Raw genomic sequence first — 21,255 nt, forward strand, 5'->3', positions numbered from 1 at the left:
CACAAACCCCCAAATCCCCAATTCCACCTCCCACTAAGAGTAACCAGAGCGGGATCCTTAATAATTGATCATCACACACCTGCTTGGTAGAAGCTATGGGAGTCTGCCTTTAACAGTCAAGGGGCCCCACGCTAGTCCCTTTTGATATTCAAATAGACAAATGGTAGCCAGCCTTTATGAATTCAAAATGGAGTGAGCTCTTTTCATTGGGACAAGCTTGTTAAGAGATTCTGGCCACCCGTCCAACCTGATGGAGCCTTTCTTTGTTGAAGTGGATATGATGGCATTTGATGGCTCATAAATGGAATGCCAATGACAATTTGTTGTTGATGTGTGGGAATCTGGCTTTTATGTAAGGCAGACATAGTAATGCAGGCACTCGGGCAGATTGTGCTTGCAGGTAAATGATCCGGTGATTGATCCAACTGGTTGAGAGCAGCGAGGGACTTTCTCCCCCCCTCCCCTTACTCACTTTCGCCCATCTTCCCTCCATCTCTTGTCTCCCACACTGTCCCGGTAATTTGGAACAGCAGAGATGGAAGCTGAAGATCCATCAAAGCTGACAAGTGAACCCAGAAGCTGGGGATCATGGCAAACCCATCTGATTATGGAAATACCCACGACTGTGTCCACCCTCTAGCCAAACAGTTGCGTGGATAGCATCTTGTTCTGCTAGTATCCCATAAAAGACATGCATTTCAGTAAGGCGAAAATATTCAGTTTTCCTCCTTTGACCAAGTTATGTCATGGCCTGTCTGTTTAAGCATTATCAAGCTGAACAGAGTAAAGAAAACAAAGGGCAATTGAAATGATTGGAAGAGGAATTTTGTCTGAGAAGGTGCTAAGTCTTAAGTAATACCTCTGGTCCATGCTAACCCAGGAAATCTCACTGCAAAACATGTTACCCCTGGCTGTGTCTTTACTAATCAGTAAAGGACCTTGTCTCTGGTCAATTGATTCAGGCCTTCTTGATCTTCCCTGGAGATCTGCATGTGCTCCAGGGCTCCTGCATAGGCCAGCAATTATCAACATGTCACCAACAGCTATTTGCATTGACCAGCAGTTAGTGTCCAGCACTAACACCATCAAACCACAAACACGGCTGAGCTACAGGGTCTCTAAAGACCTGACCTCCTAATGCCACTCCTCATCCCTACTCATCTCTCTGCATTAAACAGATAGATTTTTTTCAGGTTTCATTATACAAGAAGCTTAATTCTAACAGAGGTATTTAACAGAGAATTGAGCTTATTATGGTTAATTGTGCTTATAAATAACACCAGTGCCACAGAGATACATTGGCAGGCTTCTCACAAAATACCTGCTTGTGAAATGAGAATTGTTGGTGATGAGATGCTAAGAAAAAATGACAGAGGTGGAACTTGTTAATTAACGTGGCGCTACTCAAACATATACGCTTATAATTAATGTTAAACTGATTATAGCACCTCGCTGATGAACGTACTTGTACATGTATGACTTGTTTCTTAGATGTAGTTTTCTGGTTGAATAGAAACCTTGAATTTTGTAATTGCGTAATTAGATATTCGTATCTTGTGCAGACTTTTTAAATAATGTTCTGGAGTGTAGTAGTAATAATAATAGAGTTCAATCTTGATATATTGTACAAAATCTTTCCTATCTCATCAGTGATCACGTTCACTACAAAGGCAAAGGTTTCCGCAACCAATGCTGGGGTTTTAATTGCACATCTAGAAATATACATACATATGTTACCAAATTGATGTTTAATGTTTAGTGTTTAACTGACATTAAAGACGTAATAATAAAAAAAAATAATAAGTTTGAATTCATTTTGTTCAGCATCACTTCCGACCCACAGCTCTAAATAGTTGTAATTGAGTGTCAAGCATGGATTAGCAAACATTTTCTATAGACATTAATGATTTCCAGACAATGTGTCCTACAGACATAGATAATCTGACTATTACAATATTTGAATGAATTGACATGTAATATGATACAGGCATTCATGTTCCCCTTGGGATGAACTGCCATAACTTTGGTAATCCCTTAACTTTCATCAGGTGAATTTCAAATTTAAATTTATGACCAAATAACTGCAAAACTATTGACGGTCCCATGAGCCTCAGCTGTATATCATGTTTAGTGCTTGTTAGAAAATGTTAGGATTCAAATACACCAAACACAGATGGTAAGTATGGTGAACAATATACCTACTGCACGTTAAAATTGTCAGTGTGTGCAAGTTGTCATCCTGATGTCTGCATTCAGCACAAAGCATTCTGCCAAAGTACAGCCTCGCCACGCTGCTAGTTTGACTGTAGACTATTAACCCTGATTTTACCATAATAATGATGTCTTTTTCTTGTATGCTCTTTTCTCCAGGTTGATCAGTCGGTTTTCTGTGCAGGGCAAATTTCTCTGGTCCCCTGTACCATGCAGCTGGTAAAGGCTGGCACCAGGACGCAGGCCCACTTGTCTTTCAGCTATGTGAAGAAGGTTCTGGAGGCTGTGATCAGCAGCCTGACTCTAGCTCATGTTGTCCAGGCTCACTGCTACGCCACAAGACACCGGGACATCCCCATCATCAGGGCCGTCTGGGAGAGCATGCTGACGGCCACAGAGGAAGAAAAGGTCAGCCACTGTGGAGCGAGATTATTGTTTATGAAACATATACCAGCAGTTAAGAAGAAGAGCAATGACTGGCTGTTTTATTATAGATGCAGAGGAAATATTGATCATACTTATAATTCGATACATCTCCCACATAGAATGAACGCATATTTTATGGATTAAAAGGCAGTGAATCCATGTGTCGATGAATAAGTAAAAGAAGAGAAACTTGATATCTTATCCGAGTTTTTCACAGAGGCCTTTCAGAATTGTATTTTATAGTTGTGAAATAAGGGAAAGTTCCTCGCCCCTCTCTGCCCCCGTGAGACCCAAGCCGCTGCGACTGATATTTACCAGTGAGTGCGCTCATGAAAAGTTGATGATGTGGGAAACACTGGTGTCTTTGATAATGTGAAGCTTGGCACAGAAGCAGATGTCTTCCTCAGAGCTTCCCTAATCCTTTGCCCCCACACACCATTTTGGAGCTCCGTGCAACTCTCAGAGCAGCTTATCCCCCTTTCCACCCCTCTTTCCTGCCACCTCCCTCCATCCCTCCCTCCATCCCACCACCCCAGCTTACAACCCTTGCTCCATACGTCTAATAGGAGCACCAGTCTCCCCTGGCAGCCCTTCTCCTCCCACAGTAATCTGTCTCGCCATGGGAATAAGGCCTAAGGGAGAGAGGCAGGAGCCCACCTCCAACATGTGGCTCTGTTCAGCGGCGAACTGTGTTAAAGACTAGAAAGAGGATGTCAACTTTGCGTCAGTTCCACAAAATCATAGGAGTACATAAAACGGCCAACATGTATATTCTCAAAGCTTTCAAACGATAATTTGTGAACTCAGAAATATATACTACAGTTCAGCTTATCTCTGTCAAGAGCTGGTGTCTGATTTTGAATTTATTTGACATGTTGTGCCTTATTGTAAGACACGGTGGAATAGAAATCTTGAGGCCATCAATTTAGCATGCAGACTGGGCCGTTCAGATAACAAGGTTAACCAAAGGCAAAGCTTTGGGAGGTGACAAGACTAGCCTCATGTCAGAGGTCACTGAAGATGGACAACATAGTCCATCTGTTGTGCTTCCATGCAATATGTCAGAATGATCAGAAATATTCATTGAGCTGAGCCAGGATTGCCACCAGGAGACCACATTTTATTTTCAACTGATTCCCAGATAAAGCATCTCTAATTGACAGCTCTACTGTAAACAGGTGAGCTCTCCCCTTAAGAATAGAGCTAGCTTAGATGATGGGTGACTAACCTGACCCCATGCTTTTTTTTTTTTGCCTGTCAAGCAGATCATCTTGGTGTGAGTTCCCTTATGCTTTCCCCTCTCTTCCACTTAAAGTTCAGATGTATAAAGTGCAGCAGAGGATAGGGAGGGCAGCTGTGGTTGGGGCTACCGTTTCATCCCAAACTTGGTGAAATGCTCTCTCCCTTGGGTGGGGATTATACAAAGCACCGGTGCTCATTTGAACTGACTGTAATTAGAATGTTTAACTTGGGTCAAACACAGATAAAACAACTCCCACAGACAACAGATAGAACTCCACCAGCTGGCGTTGTCAAAAAGAGTCATGCCTCACTTACAGGCAGCCTTGTAAGGGGATGTCCTCAAACTGGCAGCAGGGCAATTCAAATGTACAAAATGGTGATAACTCAATAAGAGGAAAAAGAGAGATGGGGACACAGACCAACCAAAAACTCTAATAATTCTAGGCAATAATCTGATGTCATATTTTGCTGCATGGCACTGTTATTTGTAATCTAATGTATGCAAGTATTACATTTTGACATTTTGATTTACCAAATTGAAATGAACATTATTGTAAATTACAGCTGCCATTGAGAAACTGGTTATTAAATATGTCACATTAAGAATTTAGATATATCATATTGCATTTAATTTAGTTTTAGAGTATTTAGAATTAATATAGGTTCTTTTATTAATGCTGGTTAAGTTTAAGCAATTAAAGCAATTCCCCCATTCTTATTAGTTCTTCTTTTTCAAAATGCATCTGTTCTTTATAATGCATCCTGATCACATTTGGGCTTTTAAAGAAACCTCGAGCATAACACGTAATATGTTATTAAACTATGAATGCTGACAGAAATCCACTTGTCAAATGTTGGATTATGTAGCCTTATACTTTAACATACAAAAATGCTATATTTTCACAGTATTTTCCAGTGAAGTCAAATGATAGAAACACCAGTGCCTAGCGTGTCTGTGAAGCCACAGGGCCATGTTGTTGTTGTGTGTTGATAATTTCTCTAATCAGGTGGATGAAGGGTTAATTGGGAGCATACTGGAGTTGCTACAAGTGTGAAATTGTATTTACGGTGCATTAAACCACAAAGAGCCTGTTTGTCTGTGTATGTGCAAAGGGTTTGATGAGCAGGGAGATTTTGATGCGATAAGTCAATAAATGTTAAACAGCTGTCCCTTTGTATAGTGATAACAGGTTCTGAAAACATGTCAAAAAGTAAAAAAAATAGTAATTACTAAGCAGGATTGATTTTAGCTTTTCTGTTCATAAACACCACATTTGTAAATGTGAAAAAAGAAACGAGTGACTTAAATTTAATAGTACTAAATTTGCAGTGTGGAGAGCTTTTTCCATGCTTACCCTTTTTTCATTATTTCTCTCCTGCTTACTTGGGACTTTTGAGTAACTCTGGCCTCTGGCATGGTTTTATAATGGCCACATACCCTTAAACCTTTCTTCACGCCACTGATATGGTCCTGTGTGTTTCATTTACGCAAACAGTCTGACGAGCTTCGGAGCAGAGTCTTAAGAAAAGAGAGTGAATGAGGAAGTGAATGGGAAGGGATATTATAGCAGACTGACAGCATTACAGTAAGTGCTGAGACATAGAGCCACATGCTGAAGGCGTCCCGCTGGGCAGGAAATGTAGGGGAACTGGCTAAGCAGCGCAGTCCCATCAGCTCCCTGCTGTTCTCCGCCTTTACACCACTTCCTTATTACCGTGTTTACCGTTCGGCTTTCACGCCTCTCGGCCCTCCAACCCCCTGCACGCTCCAGGCACACGGACACGAGTTAGAGGGAGGAAAGTGGGGAAAAAGAAAACAAACATAAGGAGAGGCAGGTCACACCCCATCAATGTGGAGAGCTGAGCACAGCAGATCCAGACTTTCATGCGTTTACCTGCTGCCTACGGACTGAAAGAGTTCGGGAGGAATGGCTGCATGCCCTGGAACTGAAGTTGCATGAAGTAATGAGATGGATTGTGTTAAGTGGCTGGTGTAGAGCAGAACAGAGCACTCAACACACACACACGCTCTGCCACCTGCCTGCCCTTCCAACTTGCCACTCCAGCACTCAGCTCCACCATATATCAAAGTTTGTATTTTATTGGATTAATTTAATAAATGATCTGTGGTCAGGTAGGCATGTCAGCCAGTGTTCCCCTTTCTCACTCCTCTGGAAGGGAAACACATAGAGATGGAGCTCTGGCCACAGTCAAGTCTGTAACATACACACATGCGCGTACGTGCGCGTGCACATACAGAAACACACACAGTAATGCACCATTAGCACATTTAGTTCCACAGAACTGCTGAACAAACTTCCCACCTAATGTTACCTTTTGGTGGATACATTAATAAAGAAACAAAAGGGGACTGATGTAACCTCGTCCGACAGCTCTGACAAAAAGTCAGCAACTGTGCCGTGACAATAAAGTCCTGCCACAGGCTGGAGCTGCAGTGCTGAAGTCCCCTGATCTCCTTGTGGACGGTCGGTTGGGTATAGTACCTCAGCACCCAGGGCCTGCAGGGTGGCCTTTAAGCCTGGCTGAGCAGGACCCCCTGTCCTGTCACTTCTCTCCCCAGTTCCCACTCTCTGTTCCATGTTCAATCACTATTGACAAGTGCAAGAGCAGTTCCCTCTAGGAGAATACCTAGCCTGTGCCAAAAGTGCTAATATAACATTTATCAAAGCATAGGACACGTATGTGTGCTGTCACTTTGTCTGACATGCTAAGAGGTCCATGCTGACATGGCTGTTATTCTCTGTTCTTATGATTGTTATTGTTAGTCACTGCAAACTAGTGTCTCTTCAAAATCAGAAGACTAAAGAAATCTTAACCTAACCCCTGCATACACACTCATTCAGGACACTTGCCTTTTTCATTTTTTTTTCAGGCTCTAAAGCAAGAGGTTAGCTGTTGATACACAATTAAGCGTTTGCTAAAGTTTAATCTGAAGGTAAGTGCTGCTTGAGTGAATCTGGCTGATTGGGTCATGACGGGCTCGTCTGTTGAAGGGACAAAGAGCCAGTCGTCTGCTCTTGTCAGTGATTTCTCTTTTTTTGTGAGTGAATATCAAAATAAAATGTAAGTAACCTGTTATTATTCTGCACTTACGAAGTGGGGTGTAAGTGGATGAAAATTGATCCAGCAAATTGAAAAGGGGGTTAAGTGTTTTTGCCCTATCGACTCCAACTGAAATGACGGTTATATAAAACACTCATTTCTCTCCCATTAGCAGATGAAGCCACAGCCAAGTATTATTAGAGGGCCACATTGTAGCACTGCTCCAAGACATTTTGTTACTGCTAATGGCCCTCAGTCCGGAGGAGAAAAAAATAAAGAGATTTTGGCCTGGTAGATAAAAAACAGTTTTCCACTAAAGGTGTATGGTGAAACTGCCGTAATATGCTGTGAGTGATCTTCTTACAAAGGTGAGAAGTCATCAGGGATAGGATCTGTCATTCTAGCAAATGCTGCTCAAAGTAAATGCACTTTGTTTACGGTTGCTGCAAGCAGTATGGATTCTTTCTGAATTGTTTGTGCACTATCATTACCAAGGGTCACCTCCCAATCTCATGTTAATTGATAGCCTGTCAGTCTGTAAAGTAAAAAGCCCGTCTTAGTGCCGTGTAGTAGGATTTTATGATGCGCTTTACAATAATGTTTAATGTTGATGGAGTAGCATTTGTGGTCAGAAAGCACAGCATGCATCTCAGCAGGAGGGCCATACATTTGATTGTGGTGTGTGGCACAACACAGTATATAATTTTCCAGCCTGTTAACTTGAATGCTATCTGTCTGCATTGCAGGACTTGCTGTGGAAGCCTGAGATCAACCGGGTGCCATTATTAGTCAGTGTGGTACCTGCCTTACCCAGGGGTGCAGCTGTTGAGCTTCATGTAACTGCAATTCAGGATGATCCCACCAAAAGGACTTCCTGTCACGTGACTACAAAGGTGGCGTGCGGATCCATAGAGTGCCACACCGTAATGTCCGCTGACATGTCCAGTGCTTCGCTTTCCCTTTCCCTGGCTGTGCCTGACGATAACCTGGAGCTAAGCTCTGTGAAGGATGTAACAGAAGTAGTTGGTGCTACGTTCAAGAAGGCCTTGAAGGAGATGGATGCTGAGCTGGTGCCCCTGTGTGCCCGGGTGTTCTACAAGTGTAGCCGCTCACTGGCACGGCACATTGTTAAAGGTATGTCACTGGACATGTATCTCACTCAAGACACTACACATAAGCTTTGATTGATCTGATGTTTATATTCATTAAGAGGATTTATCCTAAATAAGCTGTTCTGTTGAAGGAACACTTCTGAGATGCACTGCTCCTGCGAGTTAAGCTCTACATCACTGTATTAATGGAAACAAAGTGACAGCACGTCTCTCTCTGCACTCTCATTTCAAAGAAAGTTTGAACTGACATTAGTTAAGTAAACTCCATAATGTAGTCTAGGAAGCAGTCCCTCCAGAGGATCTCCACTCCTTCCTGTGTTTAATTATTGTAAGTCATTTGTTGTGTCTGCTCTGGGTACAGTAACCCGAGCAGCTGGCACAGTCTTTTGTCATCATTACACTTTTATACGCCACCATCTCCTGCTCCCAGGATTCTAGGTTCTCGTCAAGGCAAATGTGGAACGGTATTTGTTTTATCCTGAGAGATGTTCTCTCAGAGGGAAAAGGGCGATGAGCACATCGATCACACAGGCTCACTTGTCAAGTCATCGCTGAAGCAGTCAATTAACTTTTTTTTGAATGCGTGCCAAACCAGCCATCTTACTGTCATTTTTAGCTTTGACATAACTCATCTTTTTGAGGACGTGAAATGATGGTTACCAGTGATGAATGGGGAAAAAAGGTTGATCTGTTTCGAATGTGTGTTGACATGCATGACAGACAAACCGCGCTATTCGTTTTGTCACCTAATTATCTAATTGTTACTCAACAGTGTTTCATGATATATGATGCATATCATTTATTTTTTCGGCCATTATCCACAATAAGAGGATTGAGCAATGTGGAGAAATCTAATGATAAATGCAGAATTCTATTGTTGAAAACAAAATATAGATGTAAATATGGCAAATAAATGCTGAATGCACATATTTTAATACAATTGAAAAATGTACTATTGAAGCTTTTCTATGGAAAGCACAAAGTGTTTCTTCTTGATTCTTTTGTGGAAGACATTAGTGAGTCATTGGTTTACTGGAGCAAAACCAACCCCAATCTTCACCCTTGAGATGTATGTTTCTTTGATTATGGACTGCACAGACTGTTTCCCCTAAAACCATTTACTGACTCATCATTGAGCTGGAATCTGTTACCTTACTCTGCATGTACAGCCAAGCCCTGGAAGCATACCTATGGGCATTTTTATGGGTCACAGCCTATGCTCATTGGGTGATGAATCTAAAAAGTCAAAGGAGGAAAAGTAACACCTCTGGCACTAGTAGTCACAGCCTCACAACTGCTGCTGTCAGCGAGCAGAAAGGCAACAACACTGGAGAAAAATGTGACTGCACACCCCCCCTTCGGTTACTTGCGTTAGGATTCACAGCTGATAGACATGACATATGCTCCAAATGAAACCTTTAAACATCTTGTCTCAACTTGTTACTTACGATAGAAAGGTTCTCACAAAGATAGGCCCGAACAGCTCAACTAAAATTGCAACATAAGGTCATTTGACATTTTTATAGAAAAAATTAACGTAAGTAAAGGAATTACACGTTTTACACAGTAAATATTGAATTGGATACGCTTTGATCTCTTCGCTCCTAAGTACTCAAATTGTAAAAAATACAAGCTTGCAGTAACTGATTCTGGCCTCATTGGGCAAGCAGAAACAGCCCGTGAACACAACATTGACATGTTTTGACGTTTTAAAATGATGTGGTGAATTTCTCAGCACATAGTTATCTATTTACACATCCAGCAGATGTGGGGCAACATTAGCATTTCTGCTTTGGTCTCCACCAACTACTGAGGACAATACCTGGCTTGTTAGTGACTAAATGCTCCACTATATTCACTCGTTGTTAACTGTCTGCCTGTCTGATGCTGGCAAGGTAGTGTACAGTGCAGGTTTTTTATTCACTGTATCAGCTGCCTGCTGCAGCCGAAAATGTTGCTCAGAGAGTGAACCAGTTAAACTGTGGTCTGGAAAACCTAAACCATTAGCTAAAAGGGGCCGTAAACCTCCACAGAGCTGAGGGGACCTCAACTGATATTTTTCTGTGGATTCAACACTATGTGCGACTCCTGTCATGTACAAGTAAGCATGTGATTTGTGGTTGATGCCAAATTATTTGTCTTAGCTGCTTTAAAGAAAGGTGAGGAAGTTTTAATTTCTTTGTGGCTCCACTGCACACACCCAGGCCCTCAGCCTCTTTGTTCATTCTTCATGGACTAAATGAACAATTTTCATGAGCCAACACTTGCTAATTACCACCTCGTTTACCGGTTAAATTGACCAGTTTTGAAGTCAGTGTAGCACAACTAAAAACCACTGGCTCTGGGCCTTGGCCACTGCTTAAAAGCCCCATAAGCCCAGCAGGCATCAACCATTCCACACAGGAACCCCCTTTTCTCTCCTTTTCACCACTGCCTTCATTGACTTCTATTCACTTAGGCTTACAATATTTATATATTAATCCTTTCAAACAAAAATAGCTGTTGATGTTTAGCATAAAAGGGTGTTGTGGGCATTAGTAATGGTTTGGTTTTGAAAACACAGAGACTGAGCAGCAGCCTTTCAGCTCCCTGTGTGTTCGCCGTGAAGCAGAATAATGGCTGGTCCTCTTGGGTAGATGGTTTAGTTCCATCCCATTGCTAATGTGATGGCTTTTTGAATCTTACAGCCTCTGTCCACTGGGCCACTCAATGAGGCTCCCCGTGTAGCCCAAAGGGGGGCTAAGAGACCAGAGGGTGGGGATTGGGTGTGTGATTGGAAGCGTTCATAGGTTTGATGCGATTTTACAGAAGCCTTTATAGAGACTGGAGCAAAGCGGCCTGTGTCTTTACTCACTTTTCCCTCACAAAGACAAAAAAACACAAAATTGCATGGTCACCCAAGTCACCTTCACCCCCCTCATGTCTCTCATTCATGCATAAGCAAGCATGTCTATGTACACAGACACTGAGAGAGACTCAAAGAGAGGGCACAATTATTTCCTATCTGTTAGTACAAAGATTAAAACATCCTGACATAAAACAGGCTTAGTGTGCAAGGTGTGATGAAGGGTGTGTTTCTTCTCTTAATGAAACCATCCCCTGTCTGTGATCTCCCCAGCTCGTTCAGTTGTCAGCTAGCCATCTCCAGAGGATCCTGCTTCCCAGGGTGCACCACATGCTCTGATAACACATATTTAGGCTTTTAATGCCCTCCAAAAAAGGCTTGTGTTCAGTGGGGGTATTTTAAGCTGTAGTGCATATTAGCTAATTAGGGTGTGTGGGCTCTTTGTAAGGATGTTTGGCATGCTGTGTGAGCTTCAAATGAAAGAGAATGAGGCTTGTTAAATAGTACTGAACTGCTCGTGTAACCTCTCTGTCCTGATTTCTCTCTCTGTAAGTTCACATAAATGTCACATAGTTGTACTGCAGCACTAGTAGATGTTATGTATTTGTCCATCGAGTCTCAAAGTAACTGGTCAGGTATTACATTTTGAATAAACTTCATATTAGACAGATGTTGTTTTGAGTGGGAAGATGATTGACATTTGCAATAGTGAGGGTACAAAAGTGGCATAACATACTTTCCAGATGTGCAACTCTATTATAACCGTGCAAGATCACAGTGACCACACAGCCAACTCCCATGCAACACACTGTTAAATCAGAAGAAATAAGCCAGGACAGTCAACCATGAGACAGGAACACTTGTGACCAATTAGTGCATGGAGCAGAGGAGGGAAGGGGCAACATCCCAGCGGGCCACTGCTAAATAGACAGGCTGTCATCAGGACCAGGCTCTGAGACGCTCAATGAATTCTCACATGTCCACTGCCCGCCTGTAGTCGGGCCACACACACACACACTAACAACATCTCTCAACTCCAGTTAAACTGAGAGGTAGTCCCAACACAGCTTCCTAACATCCCAACACAACAGGAGTAGAGGATCCATTCCACTAGACCCCCCCCAACAAGCTGCTCAATTGGCTAAAAGGGCATGGCAGGATTGCCCCCCCCCCCGCTCGTTCCCTTCCTTCTGTGTGTATGTGTTTGCTTGTATATGGCTGTGTGCGAGTTGGGAGGGGTAGCTTGGAGTTCAGTCTTTGCTGACCATATGTCTGCACTGCAGGGAGTTGAATGGGGGAGCTACAGTCTGCCAAGGATTTAAGAATGCCAATAATTTGTAAATAGGCCCATGCTCCCTGGTCGAAGGGTTAAGTGCAGCCTCTCTGTCCTGGGGTGGCCCAGTGGGACAGCTATATGAGAACCTAATGTCCAACTCCAGCCAACGCTCTCATGAAACTAACACCTCCCTCTTCTTTCGCCCTCACCCCTTATCTCCCTCCCCCACCTCTACCTGCCAGGACTTGAGGAAAGTTTGAGAAGCTCTCTAGCAGTGTCCAGTCCCTCTGTGGCCCTGGTTCCAGTCCTGGACTTGCCTGACTCCCAGATCCTCCACCTGTCCTGCTGGCTCAGTTTATAGAAACGCAGCCAGAGTCAACAACCAGACTCCAGTCATCCACAGCACTGGAATTCAGTGGGACTTTTCTTCAGGAGCGACTCTGCCAGCCCAACACCTAATGACTTATAACTGGACATCAGTGGATGTGGAAAAGAAAAACTGTACAACTGCTCATGAATTTTTGAATCATGAATGACTGTTTATCACTGCTGATTGTTGAAATGAAAAGTTGTCTGTCTACAAGTGTTTTTGATGATGCATTTATTCATATCCCAGAAGTTAGGCCAATAATTCACTATGTCCTCCATTGGAGTTGTACACTGCAGCAGCTGTTATTCTGCCTCCGAGAGGTCTTATGGACACTAGCAGTGTCCTGTCCCACGAGGCGATAAACTGTATCCCCTGATATCCCGCTGTTTCTGGTGGAATTTCTCTTAACACGCAAGCTAACACCCCTCGTGAAGGTATAGCGCCACCGCCGACACCATCTGTTCAGTGGTAAACCTATAGATTTACTGTGTGACTGGTTTGTGGCCGTGTGTGTGTGTGTGGATGAGGTGACTGTGTTTCTCCCTCTCATGCTCCATGGGATTCAAGGTGTGTTATTATTGTGTAATAGGCAATCAGCGCAGAGCACCTGAAAAGATTAAGCCTCTTTATGTTTTCTATTGATTCTAAGGCAACCTGGTTAATAGGAGAGGGACACTACAACACACAGCTGCAGGGCAGGTTGTGTGTGTGTGTGTGTTTGTGTGAAAGAGAGTGTTGGGAGTGTCAATAGACACACTGTGACAATGTGGGAAGAAAATAACACTATTAACCATTGCTCCTGGAACATTTCTTTTCTCAAAGATCATGAACCGTATTGATGATCTGAGTTGGAATGCATCTTCACTCTGGCTATTCTCTTCATCGCACTTGTGATGGCGGGAGAGTGGAGTGGGCTATTGATCTTCACCCACCGCAATGTTGTTTTGATTGTTGTTATCAAAAATTGAACAATAGAGGCAGCCAATAGAGCCTGAAGATTTTCATTGAGGGTTGAAAAACACAAACAAGCAATTATTTATGAGAGCGAGCAAGCCAATGCTTCATAAATATACAGTGTGTGTTAATGTTCATCTGTTTGGGTTTTAAAGGGCCATACCGGGGGAAAAGCTGTCAAATAAGCACTGAGATATAGGTATTTTTAATAAAGTACTTTTCATCCACAGATATTTGATTATATTTCACTGTTGTCAATGAATGTAGCTGTTAAAACAGATTTGGCAATTGTACAAATAGCCAAATTTTTGTAGAAGACATTCGTGTTTTCTTTGTCAAATTACTTGTTTCTTGGTTTTTGCCTTTCGATTTCTGAATATGTGTAACAGTCTGAATGCCAAGCAGGATGTTGCGGAACAAGACTTTGCTGAACCAGCATGTAGCATTCGGCAGTCTTACCCAATAAATAATGGTTAACAAAGAAGATTGAAAATGGTTTTGTTCAAATTGACCAATGAAAATGGAGTAACGACACAACAATGGGAATGAATTCAAATTATAAACAAGCACTAGATTTAACTTTGTTATAAAACACATTTTTAAGACATTCATTTGCTGCGTTCTAATTCCATGTGCTTTTTCCCTTGGTGCAACAACAAAGCATTAAAACACCAAACTCAGCATTTCAGTAAACACAGAGGAGCTTTGCAGCCAAATTCGGTGCACAACAACAACTTGTCGATCACCGCTGTAAACATAACATTGCGTCTCTCAGCAGTCATGTATTCATACAGACACAGGCGAAGCCACAAGTGTATCATCACACCCTCATCATGGCCAATGTGATGGCCTATGGCAGACATGACTTCATGTCTCTACCACTGTGTTCCCTCACAAAATGAATAAAGACAGGGTGACATTTAGTTTCGTGTTTTGTCAAATGTACATTTTCTACCAAGCTGACCTGCAACCACTCTGCAAACAAACTGGCTGTTGTGGCTAACATTGTCCTTTGTGTGCAGTGTACCAGCCTGCGGCCCTTGTCATTGTGGCCTTGCACATGGACTTTAACTGTGTGTTTCTTCCTCCAGGCTAACCAGACTGATGTGTGTGACTCTCTTTCCCCATAGCAGTCGGCTACAGTAGGGGAGCCCAGCTCAGGATCGTCCTCGCTGCACGAGACGCTTCCTGACATTGTAGTCTGTTTGCTTGAGCGACTGTGGTTTTGTTTGTTTTCATGTTTGAATCCTTTTTGTTTCATAATGTATTGTTTTCCTCCCCCTGACATATTGCGAAAGCCTGCCTTTATGGTCACAGCACTGATTTTATGAAACTTCTTCTATCTGCTGAACTGGCAAGCCATCACATGCTATTGGGTGGTGTCTGCTGCCCTCTTGTGGTCAAAATAAACTGTGCCATTTGAAATCATTAGAGCTCTCATTACATTTTACAGTATTTTCATTAATATAAGCCACAATCTAAATTAAACCAAGAAGCTTTTAGAGCTAGAAATGTTTTACATTAATTCCTCTCCTGTAATAGATGTTTTGGTGTTAGTCAATGCTAGTTAGTTCCATGTTATTTCAAAAACATATAAATAATGACATTTTCACTATTTTTATTTTCTTATATTTTGAATTAATGGAGGTTTGAGGACCTTATGTGTTTTTTTTTTAAATGTCTGTACAATTCAGCTTTTTTCTGTTACTGTAAGCTACCCTTAATTTCAACTTTTAGGGGGTTAACATTAAAACAGGATTTGATATTTTGCCATGCACATTGCATCTTTCCTCCACTTTTTGTGTAATACAATGACTTGTACATAGTGCTCTGACATAGGCCTTCTATACAGAAGACACATCACAGTAGGAAAAGCACTGGTGTAAATGATAAAATCAATGATGGTTGAATTCCATTTAGAAACAACAGGACAGAGCCACTGCCTTGTTGATAACAGCTGTGTCCTTCTTATTATGACTTATCAAAATGTCTGCTGTGAAAAAGACCTATTGCTGACATGAAAAGATAAATATGCTGCAGCTATTAACATGTTATATACACCTGTGTTTGACAATAGAGCTGTAACGAATAAACATTATCAGAATCATTAAATACATTTTTAATTTATCCACTAATTGTTCAAGAAATAAAATCTCCATCAACAAATTGTTCACAGCATGAAAAGCCTGTTGGTTGTCCTGGACTGTGCAGTATCCTTGAAAGAAAGAGGCACCCAAAGTAGAAAACCTCTGGCATATATTGATTCCTCCTGTTTAATTTTCACCATCTACTAGATATAAAATAGGAATATCAAATATCCAGAACATATCAACAAACACTCAGGCTAAAACCATAGAAAAAGAAGATATCAAACATGGTTTGAAAACCTGTGGTTACTCTGCCTGGGTCTTGCTAGACTAAACTAGCTTCACAGACCAAACACCAGACCAAAAACATAAATTTAGGCCAAAACACAGAATGGAATCATCTGTCACCTCTCTGTTACCCCTGAAAAGCACCACGGAATTAGTTAAAAACTTGGTTTCTTCGGTTTCTGAGGCATAGATATGTATACTAACAAAACCAAACAGTCAACTCAACAGTGTGGAGGAGCAACCTTCTCAGCTCAGAATTAAACATGATGAGGGCCAAAATGAGCATATGAAGGGGAACAGATGGTTTACAGTAAATGAGGAGTGAACAAGACCATACATGTCAAAAACAGAGAAACCGGGGAGGGGGACTGCAAACCCACCTGTCTGCTGCTTACAATGCTGGTATTACATTACAGGCACATTTTCATATACATATGATTACAATACAGTTGCTAATTTCTTTGTAACAAGGTTTGATTTCATGCAGCCACGACATGCGTTGCAACATATATGGACCACACTGCAACAAAAACTAAAAATTTAACAAATTTTTCTTTTGATTGGTTGTTTTCCAGAATTTCCCCCCAGGGATCAATTAAGTACTTCTATCTAAAGTACTTCTATCTATTCAGCTTTTGTGTTTGAGTCCATGTGACCAAGAAAGGAAAATGGCTGTTTTCTACGTTTTGCGGTTTAGCAGCTTTAGTATGACTGTATATCCCCGCACAGCCTCCATCTCGTCAGTATAAAATACACATAACATGAAAATGTGAGCCGTGGAAGGAGGTTTATTCACATCCGCAGGTCTGCCACGGATAGGAACTGAAAATGTTTGTTTCCCGTCGTACAATTTAGGGACGTGCACGCTTGTTGCCAGGGTGACGTCAGAGATTGTTGCATTGTTAGCAAGAAAGCTAACGAGGCGCCAAGACGTCGTCAATAAATGATAAATACATTAATTTTAATAGGACGTCAACCACAAATAGTAAGTACTTTTGACTTGTACGCCAGTAAAGCTAGCGTTGTTAGCTAGTTCCTGCGCCAAGTGTACATATGTTGCTAACACCTTTGTTAATTTCTGTTATTAGCGCATAATGTTAGCTATATGTATGCAAATGAATGCCCTGTTTTTGTATGTTAATACAATGTACATACTATACATACTTTTTGTTACATTTTTTCCTGCCATACGTTAGCTGAATGTTAATTATATTGAGGTTAGTCGCTTTAAAGTAATGAAATAACTTGTTACCAGTTTTCAGTTGCACTGATTGTAATTCTTCAATGCTTGCTTTAAAGCTTCAGTGTCTTATGTTTTGCCCTAGGTCTAGTGAGAGGATCACCAATTGTCAATTCAACAATTAAAGTGGCGATTTGAAAATGCATCAGTGCCCTGTTTGTGCAAAACCTTTCCCATCGCCATACAAACTTCAGAGACATTATGTCGTCCATACTGGACAGAAGCCCTTCATCTGCAAAATCTGTGGAAAGGCGTTCACACAGTCTGTGCATTTAAAGACACACTTGCAGAAAGTCCATCAATCAAGGCTGCCATCAGACTGTCTACGGGAAGGCATTTTCTCCCATAACCAACAACCAGATTGTGACAAACCAGCCGGAGGGGTTAACACAGACAGCAGTAGTAGTTGCACTTCAATGCCACCTGTGACTTCCCTGCCTGAGTTGAAGATAGAAATTGTGACTCTCAATCTTTCCTCCAGTGAGACTGGAAGTCCACCAAAAAATATGGCACATATAAATGATGTCTCGGTGACTCCAGACAATCTTTCAAATGTCATGGATCCAATACCTCAGGAACAAGTTAACTCTGCAAATGCAGGCAACTCTGTAAGCAATGCCCATAATGGATACACTTGCAAAGTCTGCTTGAAGTCATTTAATTCATCTCTACAGCTTTGGATTCACTCATCAGGTCATAACAAACCAAAACAGTTTGAGAGGGGCAAAGAGTCAGGCCGGACTTTTTCTCAAAAGGCCCACATGAAGGTGCATCTGCAGCCACAGGAATTCAGCTCCGCCAGAAGCCAAGTTACTTTGAATCACCAGTGCTCTAAATGTCTCAAAACCTTCTGCTCACCATCCAAACTACAGCGGCATTTTCTTATTCATACAGGGCAGAAACCCTATTCATGTAGAATCTGCTGGAAAGCCTTCAGACAGAAGGTGCACTTGAAATCCCATTTAAGTTCTGCAAATAAATGTTCGTTCTCTGCAGGCACTGAAAAGAAAAAACAGAGGTTTTGTAAAAACAGACAAACCTCAGGTCTGCAGCCTCAGTCATCACTTCAGCAACGACCCACCAGCCATCGCACGCCTGTGAATTCCTCGATGGAGCTGGAGCTGCAGTGTAAAATAAGTGTAAATGCCATGCAGGACCTGATCAAGACCGAAACCAAGTCGGATGCAGTTGTAAAACCAACACAACCACTAATTACAGGGAGTCTGTGCCAGAGCATTTGCCATAATTCAAACGAACAGGAGCAGCAACGCTTAACACATAAAGACTTGAAACCATTCCAGTGTAAGATCTGCAACAGGTCTTTCCGGTTAGAAGTTAATTTGATACGTCATCGTAAACTTCATAGGAGCCAAAAAGAACTGGGAAGTCTTACCACTGTGAAAATGTCGGATTCTGAAGCAATAAAACATTCACCTGAACCCAGTCATGCAGATCCCGTTGACTTGAACATCATCGTTAAACCAGAAACGTGGAGTGAAAATGGCAGTGATTACAATGACTCTCCTCCTCAGGATACTGAGTTAATTACACCAACAGACCAGCAGAGGGAAGCCTGCCACGCCGCCGCCAAGCAGCGGGTTATTAACACATCACATCAGTGCCATGCATGTTTGAAATGTTTTCCATCTGCATCAAAACTTAGAAGGCACATGATGACTCACACTGGACAGAGACCCTTTGGCTGTGAGCTGTGTGGAAAGAGATTTCGCCAGAAAACACACTTGAGGGTCCATTGTCGAACTCACCTGTGGTCCAGATATCACAAGCAACGATCGCTGTATATCAATCGGCCACCCTCTTGCATAGGTGGGTTGAACACAAGGACTCCAGCAGACGTCCCAGTCCAGGAAATGTTAATACATAAGAGGGATCTGGAGACAAATACTGGCAGTGATGTAGTCTCTGTGAAACACCAGGATCACACTCCCTCTGTGGTAAATATTCAGGGTGACATCAGAGGATCAGAGAAACTTTTGCCACACACCTCAGAGAAAAATGAGGTTGTGCACTTGAAAAAGGTTTCTAAAGTGACTGTGAAAAGGACACGAGCTGTTAAGCCATTACAAAATCCAGGCAATGTACAACACAAATGCTTCCAGTGTTTAAAGTGTTTTCCAAGTGCCTCTAAATTACAAAGGCATGAGATGGTACACACAGGCTTGAAACCATTTCAGTGTCCTATATGTGGGAAAGCATTCAGGCAAGCTCCACATCTGAAAACTCATGAAAGAACTCACTGTGAGTGGAAGCCATGCAAGCCGGTCAAACAGGAGGGAAACATGACAAAACTGAAAGTGGATAATCAACAGCAACCTTACCCAAGGATCAGTGTTCGTATCCCACCACAGAAAAAATCACACGCAATGCTTGAAAATGGAGAGAGTGAGTTGCTCTGCACCAGTAGAGAAATATCCATCACAAACAGTCTTTTTAAGACAAACTTTAAGAGTGGCATAACTTGTAAAAAAAGGAAACTTCACACATGCCGAATATGCTTCAAGAACTTTGCTTTTCCATACAAGCTCTCGAGGCACTTGGTCACTCACTCTGGGATAAGGCCGTACAAATGCACTTTGTGCAGCAAAACTTTCACACAGCGGGGTCATCTCAAAGTTCATGAGCACAGGTGCAGACAGGGTAACAGAATTTCAGATTATATTCACGGAGAAATGATAAGTACCAACCATCTCCAGAATAAATGCCTTGAGAACCTTACTGATGGTGCAGATTTAAATGTGGATGCAACAAGAGAGCAGCCAGAGTCACATCATACCAGTGGTGGTCAGCACTCATTTACTGGAGATTTATCTTATTGCCCTGAGGCAATAGACACAGAATGGCTCGTAGTGCCAGAAGTGGGCTTACATGAGGAGAATAATGGATCAGAGAAAATGCAAAGAGAAAGAAAAGAAAATTGTAATCAGGCTACAGACCATCACAGTTATTCTTTTCCCTCTGAACTTGCATTTGAAATCAATAAGCTGGTCCAAAATCAAAACATGGAAGCTTCACCTTTGTCACACCAGTATGAGGGCAAAGCTCACAATGCTGATGTTCCATGTCAGCCTAAAGAAGCTGCAGCTATTTCAGGAAGTAACAAACTGCTCCGTGATGGAGTTGCGAGTTCTGTGATTGAGAATCAAATCCAGCCAGATAATTACTGGACTGAGCCACTAATAGTGTTTGAATGTGACAAGTGTCCTGCAAGCTTTAAGAGCGAAAACGATCTTAAGCAACATATTTGTTCAACTAATGTCCAACCTATAATGACAGGGTCAGCCCAGAAGAATTGTGACATTTGCTTCAAACATTTCGTGTCTCCCTCTAAACTTAAAAGGCATTATCTCATCCACACGGGTCAGAGGCCGTTTATGTGTGACATTTGCGGCAAAACGTTCACACAGTCGACACATGTCAATACACACCGACTATCAACACATGGACTGATTCATTGACAATGAAAATGTTATTGTGTAATGTTTGTTATCTTTGTTTTTTACGATGACCATAATTTGTCATTTCTATGATGCTTGTGTATACTGTATGTATGTAAAGTATGTAATAGATGGTGTATTTTTGTTTATATTTTAAATTCTTCATAAATTAAACATGTTTCATTATGTTTATAGTGCCTCTTGTTAAATTTATTAAGACTGTACATTCAATTGATGTGAACATTTCTCAAACATGAATATTTTACATTGATATCCTTTTTATAAAGACTTATCTCAGGCACAAGATAAAATATAAAAACTTGCAAAGTAGGAACGGAAGACATGCTTTTGTATCTGGGGACGATTTTGAGGACGTACCCAAGCAGGAAGTTAGTCGCATACAGCGCGTTTTGGTTGTGTACATGCGTAACCAACCGTCCAGTGGCACTCATGCTGAAATAGACTTAAAGGTTAGTGAGATTACCACATTATCATCACATGGGATGATAAATGATAAAACGTGGGAATAATATCACCACTATCGTTAATAAATTATGTTTTCGTCAGCTTTTAATGCTACAAATTAGCGTAGCTCGTCACCTGATCTTGTGAAACGCTAACGTTCACTAATGTTGGTCTTTTACGACAATATATTAATAATAATAATACGATGTAGGAACGTAAAG

General features: G+C 41.7%; 3 protein-coding genes across 3 annotated transcripts in view; all 3 read left to right on the forward strand.

Annotated features, from left to right (window-relative positions):
- Positions 1 to 12,998, forward strand: part of dph6 (diphthamine biosynthesis 6) — a 53,638-nt gene extending 40,640 nt beyond the window's left edge. Inside the window, exons 13-15 of the mRNA XM_070842756.1 lie at positions 2,371 to 2,619; positions 7,689 to 8,076; positions 12,418 to 12,998. Coding sequence (XP_070698857.1) covers positions 2,371 to 2,619; positions 7,689 to 8,076; positions 12,418 to 12,536 — 756 coding nt within the window. The 3' untranslated portion in view covers positions 12,537 to 12,998. The remainder of the gene's footprint in view (positions 1 to 2,370; positions 2,620 to 7,688; positions 8,077 to 12,417) is intronic.
- A 4,256-nt stretch (positions 12,999 to 17,254) lies between these two features.
- On the forward strand, positions 17,255 to 21,031 carry LOC139211988 (zinc finger protein 770-like). Its single transcript, XM_070842424.1, has 2 exons — positions 17,255 to 20,228; positions 21,012 to 21,031. The coding sequence occupies exons 1-2, from the start codon at positions 17,255 to 17,257 to the stop codon at positions 21,029 to 21,031; spliced, it is 2,994 nt and encodes a 997-aa protein (XP_070698525.1).
- The window catches only part of aqr (aquarius intron-binding spliceosomal factor), a 50,574-nt gene continuing 50,283 nt past the window's right edge, over positions 20,965 to 21,255 (forward strand). The window contains exon 1 of the mRNA XM_070841962.1: positions 20,965 to 21,039. The gene's annotated coding sequence lies outside the window, so the exon portion shown is untranslated. The remainder of the gene's footprint in view (positions 21,040 to 21,255) is intronic.

This window comes from Pempheris klunzingeri, chromosome 13 (assembly GCF_042242105.1).
Source record: "Pempheris klunzingeri isolate RE-2024b chromosome 13, fPemKlu1.hap1, whole genome shotgun sequence".
Taxonomy (NCBI): Eukaryota; Metazoa; Chordata; class Actinopteri; order Acropomatiformes; family Pempheridae; genus Pempheris; species Pempheris klunzingeri.

Bases quoted from the DNA above. Each gene is read 5' to 3' on its own strand.
- LOC139211988 (XM_070842424.1), top strand. From the start codon at position 17,255: ATGCATCAGTGCCCTGTTTGTGCAAAACCTTTCCCATCGCCATACAAA. The intron at 20,229-21,011 runs GTAACAAACTGC...CCAACCGTCCAG, and splicing joins AGCTGCAGCTATTTCAGGAA to TGGCACTCATGCTGAAATAG.